The following is an 8,938-nucleotide window of genomic DNA, read 5'->3' on the forward strand; positions in this document are numbered from 1 at the left end:
GCGTTGCTTGAACGTTGTTTGAACTCCTAGGCATTCCAAGGGGCAAAAGCACTTCGGCAAAACGTGCAAGACTGCATGTTACTTTGGTTCGCTGCTGACACGCCGACTGTGCGCCGGCCTGTCAATCACGGAGCAGCAACAGCCAGCACATGGCAGCGGGCTGCGGGCGGCGGGCGAGCTGGCGGAGAGCCCACCCTGCTCCACTCTCCCGAGTGCCTGGGCGGCTGAGCGCGCTACGCGTCCGAGCGCCTGGAAAGAAGGGGAAATTAATGTTTCGTTTGTTTTATTTTCCAATCGCTAATCCTCTGTGGCAGGCATTGCGGCCGTGGAACAGAAGGGTCGGACGACTGGGAGCGAGCACTGCCCGGGAGAGGCTGCCCTGCCAGGACCAGAGTTCCGGGGGACGCTGTGCCCCCACTTGCCCAGCGTGCAGGATCGGGAAAGTGCCTCGACCTGCGCGGGGGCCAAGAGACGACGCCCCGCCTCTTCTCTTCAGAAGAATCCCCCAACCTCGCTCCCTTCACCGCTACCCCTAAAAATCTGGGTTAAAAAAAAAAAAACTCCCACTCACCCCCACCCCCGGGGGAGCGGCAGCCTCCGCCTCGCAAGCTTGCGCCCCCGGGCCCCGCCGGGGCCTGCACGATTCCGTGACCCGCCCGCAGACACCGGTTCGAGCCCCGTCCCGGGCGCCGCGGAGTCTCGAACGTCCGTGACGTGGATTTTCACTCGTCAGGGGGGTGCCACTCCTTCCTTTCCCGCGAGGACCGTTCGGAACCCGAGGAGGACTTTCGCAGAGCAGAGCGTGCCAGTCGGGGGCCCGTCACGCACTCCTCTCTGCCGTTCCCAGCTCGCTTTTCTGAGAGACTCGAGCACCCTCCCGAAGGGATTCCCCCCCCGCCCCCCCCGATTCGTGGAAGGGGGCTGCAGGAGAAAAGCCCCAGAGGTGGATGTTACTGAGCTGCGCGGCGAACGCGAGTCGTGAGAAGTCTGCTGCACTGGGCCGAGCCGAGTCTCCGGAGAATTGTCTTCTGCAGCCGGAAGGGGGCCGCGGGGAGCGCTCCTGCCCGGTGGGGGCGGGGGAGGCCGCGGGCCGACACGCCGCAGCAGGGGCAATGCCTCTCCGTCCTCCCTGCCGCGCTTGATGCGGCTTGTGCACGCTGCGGCTCGCACCGGGACCTGGGCCGGGTTGCACGGCTTGGCCCCGATCCACCGCTTCGGCCTAGGTGAGTGTCGGACCGTCGCTCTGGGCCGGCGGGGTGGGGGTGGGGGAGGCGCGGACCCGACTGGCTCCGCGCGGCAGGTGCGGGCTCCGGGAGTTCGGTGAGGGGGGAGGGGAAGTGAGGGGCTGCCTCTCTCCCGGGTCGCTCGGGGCTGGGTAACCTGGTGGGCGACCTTTCGCCGCTGTGGAGGGCGAAGAGGTAGGGTCTCCAATCCCCAGTTTCCCGGGGTGGTGGCGCGGTGGCCGGGGCTGTCCTCTTGAAGGAAGCCTCCACGCGAAAGATGGACTCAAGGAGGCTTTTGGGAGTGTTCCCCGGAGTTCTCTGAGGAACTTCTTGACTTGTGCCAAAGGCAGGCTTTCTGTGGAGTTTTCCTCAGACGGGAGACCGGGAAAGGCCATGTGTGTGTGCGCGCGCGCGTGTTTGTGTGTGTGTGTCTGTGTGCGTGCGCGCGTGCGCGCGTGTCTAGGGAGGCAAACCTCGGAATTCGCGGGTAAGCCCCTCGACAGAATTAGTCTGTGCCAAAGCGAGCTTCAACTTTATTCTTGTTTGGAGAGCGGCGGAGCGGCGACGGGAGGGGAGAGGGCGCTGCCACTTTAAAAATGGGAAGTCCGCCCTCCTGAGGTAATGGTAACCTCAGCCTCCTCCCCTCCTCCTGCCTGAAGAGAGGGAGAGAGAGAAAACTTGTTTTCATTCATAACTTTTTCCTTTTCCTTCCTCTCCGTCAAGTATTTATTCACTGCTTCTCTCAGCTCGGATTGCAGAGGGCGCAGCTCCACCGTCGTTAACTTACAGTGTGGCGACGCTTCTCCGCTGCCCCTGACCCCGGCTCATTTCTGCCCGGCTCTTTAGGAACCCGGCTTTGCCTTTAAAGTAGAGAGAGATCTTTATTGATAATTATCCATGCTGTGGGCTTGCTTTTGGCGCCTGCGTTAGCTCGGAAGGCTCTACACGATCTAAGAGAAACCTTGGCGAGATACGCGAAAATGGGTTGGAAATCCTCGGTGATCCTTAAGATGTGATGGGATTGTCCGAAAAGGTACTGGACTTGGGTTCCTGTTTCCGTGGGGGAAGACAGGTTGCCGAGAGCGCGCGAGGGTCTATGGGGATGGATCGAGGACTGTCAGTGCTGGGAAGGGGTCTTTGCTTCAGATCCGAGGCGGCTGATTTTCTTTTTATCTGCTTATCTAAGTCCCCAGCCGGCGTGAACTCTGTTACAACTATCGTTGAAAACGCGGATGAAAGGTGTGCCTGGTGTTAGCACTACACTCTTCATATCCTCCACGGCTTTTCTGAACAGGGGGATCTGACTCCGTGCTTTCGGAGCCTCTGCTTGTAAAGCCCTGGGTTAAACGTTCTCTGCAAGGAGGAATGATAATTGTGTGTGCAGAGTAACGATGGAGTATTTTAACAGTCCTTAAGGATCCAGCACATCATGAATGTGTTTCTCCTCATGGACAGAGAAGGTAGAGTGAAGTAGAAACTTGGGAGATCTTAGTTGGGAGAACGAGGGAAGGGAACTCCAAGAAGTTCACATATAAGGGGTAGTCTATAGACTTTCAGTTCGGTTAAGAGATGAAATGGGTTTCTGCCTTATTGCCTAAGCTGGTGTTTTCCGCTCAAGGGTGGTAGTTGAGAATGGACATTTTTTTCCTTTTCATTCTTGAACTGGAACGGATCTATGTGGACTTTAGGAGGAATCTGTGTGAGAAGTACTCTGCTTCACTATGATTGAAAAATGGAAATGTTTTTATGTTTGGTAGCTTGTGTGTGTATGAAGAGTGCATTATAAATTAGAAATAACTTACTCTTGGTATGGAAATACATAAAATGCTTATTTTAATCAGGATTTTACTGTACTTATTTTATTACAAGAAGCACATTGATTCGGATTTGGCAGTGCTTTTGAAAATCAAGATCTGTCATGTAAATACAGATTTTTAAATTAGAGGAAATGTAGGTAATTAAAATGGCCAGGATTTCTCCATACTGCTTTAAAGGCCTAATACTTAACTTGTTCATGAAAGTTACCTTGTTATGTGAGTGAGCCCTTAATTTAAACTTTTAAAAAATCCTTCCATGATTTCAAATGTGAATGCTTTTTAACATCACAGCATTGTACATTGGTTTTGTGTGTTTGCTTTAGGGCTATAAAACATCAAGAACTGTTATATTCATCTAAATTCACTTTTACATCTTATAGATAAGTAATGAGCAAGCTTTCAAATCCTGGTTTCTATGGAATATGCCCTCTTATGTTGAGATTCCATTTTAGTTTGAAGTCTGTTGGATTTTTTTTTTTTTAATGCACAGAGGACACCTTGACTAAAATTTCCTCATTATTAATCTAATGCTTGCAACAGCAAACAAATAACAGAAAGGCAGGAGGACCAAAATCATTCTTAACTTTTTTAAAAAGTGGGTATTTTCCTTTATCGAAAACACCAGTGAACTGAAACTGAGTTTTCTCTAGATGAGAGCTATTCCAGTGCATATACTCAATATTCTCTACAAGGACATACTCCATTTTAATTATTTGTTAGATTCATAAACAGGAAGGCATTACTTCTTGATTCTGCTTTTTGGAAGTTGAAAAAACTTTTAACTTTTATGACGTGGGGTCTCTTGCTTGCATTCTTCTTCTATGATGTGGTCCTTTGCCTCTTGGAATTGGACTTTGGCCAGGACCCCAGCATCATTGTAATCCGCTGATGAAGGAGATCATTACCAGGTGGTTTAGGCAATTTGTGACTTGACAGCGTTTACCCCACCCCCCACCCCCCAGAAGGTCTGCTGGTCTTTTTTTTTTTCTCTCTCTCCCTCTTTTTTTTTTTTTTTTTTTTCGTCTTTGATTTCCTTTTAGGATTTCAGATGCATGCGAGGTTTCCACTGATTGCCAGAATTCAAGATCACTACACATGGATCCCCAAAATCAACATGGCAGTGGCAGTTCATTAGTTGTGATCCAGCAGCCTACATTGGATAGCCGTCAGAGGTTAGACTATGAGAGAGAAATTCAACCTGCTGCTATTTTGTCTTTAGACCAGATCAAGGCCATCAGAGGTAGTAACGAATACACAGAAGGGCCATCTGTGGTGAAAAGACCTGCTCCACGAACAGCACCAAGACAAGAAAAACATGAAAGGACTCATGAAATCGTACCAATTAATGTGAATAACAACTATGAGCATAGACCTACAAGCCACCTGGGACATGCAGGACTCTCAAATAATGCCAGAGGCCCCATTTTGAGCAGATCCACCAGCACTGGAAGTGCAGCCAGTTCTGGAAGCAACAGCAGTGCCTCTTCCGAACAGGGACTATTAGGAAGGTCACCGCCAACCAGACCAGTCCCTGGGAATAGGTCTGAAAGGGTAATCCGGACCCAGCCCAAGCAACTGGTTGTGGATGACTTAAAGGGTTCTTTGAAAGAGGACCTGACACAGCACAAGTTTATCTGTGAACAGTGTGGGAAGTGCAAGTGTGGAGAATGCACAGCTCCCAGGACCCTGCCATCCTGTTTGGCCTGCAATCGTCAGTGCCTTTGCTCTGCTGAGAGCATGGTGGAATATGGAACCTGCATGTGCTTAGTCAAGGGCATCTTCTACCACTGCTCCAATGATGATGAAGGGGATTCTTACTCGGATAATCCTTGCTCCTGTTCACAGTCACACTGCTGCTCTAGGTACCTGTGTATGGGAACCATGTCTCTATTTTTACCTTGCTTACTCTGTTATCCTCCTGCTAAAGGATGCCTGAAGCTGTGCAGGGGGTGTTATGACTGGATCCATCGCCCAGGATGCAGATGTAAGAACTCCAACACTGTCTATTGTAAGCTGGAGAGCTGTCCCTCTAGGAGTCAGGGTAAACCATCATGATTTTTGGAAGTGGGTTGGACCTCCTGAACTTCTAACTTTCAAGCTGTGGCTGTTAAAAAGATTCTATTAGATACTGGTTTTATTTTCTTTACAATTTTCCTGCCTTTCTTCCCCTGTTCCCAAGGTTTGACTCATGGATCTTACTCTTCTCAAAAGGATGATCTTCAGTAAGAGTGGACTGTGAAACTGCACCTGGCTCCCACTTAGGAGAAGAGCCACTGCCATCCACTGAAGAGGGTATTGAGAGCTAGTGGGCTTTTGTGTAGCCTTTTTGTTCTGCAGGCAACTTGTCAAAGTTGTTGTATACATGAACATACGAACACACATACCCAGTCAATCTACAATGATTTAGAGCTGTTTTGATTGGGTACTCTGGGAGCAGGGAAATTGGTTTTTAAAGAAGCAACATTTTATTGCTTTAAATAAGCTATATATTAAGTTTATCTCCAGTTAGGGCTATCTTCATAGCATTGGACCCTTAGAAGCATGGGGGATATATTTTTGTTATAACATAAAAATTTTCCTTTAACCACTGCCCTCAAAATTTTCTCCCCTCCATTTTTTATTCTGGAGATGCCAGGTATTTTTCTTTTCCTATGTAATTTTAGATTTGCTTTACAATGTAAATCTTCACATTGGAGATATAGTGGTTGTATGTTGCTCGTCTTTATTCTGGCTTTCATATCTGTGAAAGACTCAACTGCTTTCCTTCCACACCCATTTTTTACCAAATTTCTCATCATTGAGGGCACTTGGGTAACTAAAGTTGATATTTATAGCTGATTGACCTATAGGTGTCACAGAACTATGCTGCCTAAAGTGATCTTGGCCCCTTAATGGTCCTTTTGGCCCCTTGTTTAGTTAACAGCTGAGTAATTCTAATTTTTTCTGTGTTTTCATTGCCTTAACCACAGATTGTGGTGCTTTTTGTATATTTTATGTATAAAACACAAAGTTGAATTCTGACTATTTTTAAGACAAAAGTCTGTTAAACTTTTTTATTGTAAAGAATATTTATTATGCGAATCTCTATTATTTTATGATATTTATTGCAAAAGACTGTTGAAATGTACTCATGTCTGAATATAACAAAATATCAATACATAACGGAAAATAAGGTGACACGAAGAAAGTACATATGTTAACTATAATGCAGAAAATATATTAATTAATGAAACTGTCTCTTGATTTCTTCATTTATTAGCCTGTACTATTATGGTGATTTTTGTCATTTGCTTAGACTCTTTCTTCATATGCACCCATTTTATTGCTTTAACATACTGAATCTAGGCATAGGTGAGCTCAAATTTTGAACTAGATGTTTCCTGGAAAAGGCATTAGTCAAAATTTTGTGATCCAAATTCTGTTTCAACAAATGCCCAAGTCAATCACTTTTATAAAGTGAACTTTTTTTGCAATTAATATTAACAGTCACTCCATACTTTGGCTATTTTGTAAGCAAGATGTCTTGTGTATATCATAATTTCTCAGAATGGAACATGTCTATAATTTTAAAAATGTTTATTTTAACTCTCTCAGGTTAATAAAAAATTAATCTTCATCAGTAAAACTTAAAGAACTTAGTTCTCTAGTCATGCTAGGAGTCTCCGGCACTGTCACTTTAATAAAACATTCTAGATGTTAGAGTGCACCAAGGGAATAATTCACATTATCAAAGAGATGTTTTAAAAACATTCCTGCCCCTAACTTTTCCTTTTCTTTAAGTCTTTAATGTGGCCCGATCAAACTGCACATTGTCACGTTCTGTGGAATAAGAAATCTGAGGGCCTGAAACTTAATATAACATATTTTTATTTTTTTAGTCTGCTGAAACCACTCAGGTAGAATCTTTGGGTCTGATAGAATTTTGTTTATGTGAATCTTGAAACTCAGTTTTACCAACTCCCCATTCCTAAGTGGTATGTCAAACCTGAATAATTCTGTGCTTTTCGGAATAAGATGCTGACATAATTTGGACCTTTGATTTAGACTACTAAAACTCTTAGCCAGCTTTTTTGTTTTGGTCATTGTCTTCTGGATGATTTGGCTGCTAATTTTAGGAGTACATGTTATTTGTAAATAAGCCTTGATTTTGTTTTAATTGGACAAGGCATAAGTGATAGAGATTTGTTTTAATGCTTTCTCTCAAACCACTAAACCTACTAGTTGGCATTGTGACATTTGATGTAATCAAAAATTTTCCCTGGTGCTTTGAAAGCCAGAAGCATTTTAGAAATGAATATTTGTATTGGAGGCTACTTCACAATCTATAGTATTTCAAAATTTGAAGCTATTTTCTCTTATACTCATTATGTAATGTTATCACTGGTCCCTTAAAATTGGGTTTCTGGTTGAGATTGGCCCCTTAACAAAGTATATAAACACAGACTCTCTCAAAATACCGTGTAATTTTTTTTCTGTTATTATTCAGACTCTCGGTATAATTAGGATCTGGTGTAAGAGCTGTCTGTAGCTATAATAACCAGACTAAGAAGCTGTAGCTTTTATTGCAAGAAATTTATAACTTTTATGAGAATGAGGTACGTTGTGGAGTTTTAACTTCTGGCTAAATGCAGAATACATTAAAATTGCAATATTAAGATGGTGGTCTGCTGCTACTAGGGCTATATATGCATTCTTGCATAATGTTAGGCCCCTATTTGGAAGTAGCAATAAGTAGAAGTTCAGACTTCTGACAAGCTTGTCAGGTGGCAAAGCATAAACCAACCCTTTGATTCAAAACGTCCTCCTTTGTGATAGTTTAAACCTAGAAGGAAAAAGTAATAGGGTGTGTCCCCATAAGTGCTTATGAGTCCAAGACTTTTGTACCTAATATTGATCATCATGCTAAGGCTTCGAAAGCAACCAGCGAACCTGAAATTTACAGTGCCCACTAGCATTTATTTGATACATATAAATGAAAAATAACATACCAAATAGATGGAATAGCTTTCTTTCCCTTATTCCATGATTTTGTCCCTATTCCTCAATTACTACAGCTTGACAGAATGACTATTTTTGTTAAATAGTTCCTTTCCAGCATATTTTCTGACTGCCAATTTTTTCATTTCAGAGAAGTTTTATTTAGATAATTTAATTGTAAATAAAACCAATATGGGATTTCTATAATTGAGTAGTTTCCTATCAAAAGAGCTTATAAAATATAACCCAGCAGGAAAATGAAATGCGAAAAAGTAGACATGCTGCTTTTTGTGAAGGCCTAAGGTGAAACCTTATAGTCTAATTATTACATGGTTTCCAAAATTCAAACCATAGAACATTCCAGTTATTACTAACAAAAGTGAAAAGTAAGAAACATTTTCCTTAAAGTGAAAGGAAGTGAATTAAAACTAGTCTTGTTTTTACCCTAAAATTGATACTGGAACCAAATTCAGAGGATTCATTTCCAGAAGATTAATTTAGTTGTTGAAATTGTCTCCTTTTCCTGAGTCCCCCCCATGCTGTTTTTAGATAATGTATTTCATAACATGTTTTGTATACAGCTCTTTAGCTGATACAGTATAGTCTCTTTTTGAAACACTGAAATATTGCAACAAAAAAAGAGGGTCAAGATAGTTTCTTAAAACCTATCCCACCTCCCACTGTATTTTATATATTTGTTTTAATTGCAAGAGAGAGTTTCAAGTTTTTAAACATCTTGAAAACAAAACTTTAAATCAGTTGTAGGACTTTTTTTCCCCCCTATTATTTCACTGATTACATATATTAAAAACAGCCATGTACTTAATTGACAAGTTACTGATTTTTCTAATTTTCTCTCAGACTATTACCAAGTCATTTTCCTATATTTATTGAACACCTGTGTGTACTATTCTATATGCA

General features: G+C 43.4%; 1 protein-coding gene across 2 annotated transcripts; it reads left to right on the top strand.

Annotated features, from left to right (window-relative positions):
* The first annotated feature begins 1,141 nt into the window (after nt 1–1,141).
* On the top strand, nt 1,142–6,277 carry SPRY1 (sprouty RTK signaling antagonist 1). 2 transcript variants are annotated; one of them, XM_059378131.1, is made up of 2 exons: nt 1,142–1,223; nt 4,081–6,277. In XM_059378131.1, exon 2 carries the CDS (start codon nt 4,136–4,138, stop codon nt 5,093–5,095), a length of 960 nt encoding a protein of 319 aa, XP_059234114.1. In that variant the 5' UTR covers nt 1,142–1,223; nt 4,081–4,135; the 3' UTR covers nt 5,096–6,277. The 2 variants fall into 2 exon arrangements, with proteins under 2 accessions (XP_059234114.1, XP_059234120.1); XM_059378137.1 differs by lacking the exon at nt 1,142–1,223 and adding an exon at nt 1,327–2,256.
* The last annotated feature ends 2,661 nt before the right edge of the window (nt 6,278–8,938 follow it).

Source organism: Mustela nigripes, chromosome 1 (genome assembly GCF_022355385.1).
Source record: "Mustela nigripes isolate SB6536 chromosome 1, MUSNIG.SB6536, whole genome shotgun sequence".
NCBI lineage: Eukaryota > Metazoa > Chordata > Mammalia > Carnivora > Mustelidae > Mustela > Mustela nigripes.

What these genes read in the sequence shown, in the direction of transcription:
- SPRY1 (XM_059378131.1), top strand. Translation starts at nt 4,136, where the DNA reads ATGGATCCCCAAAATCAACATGGCAGTGGCAGTTCATTAGTTGTGATC.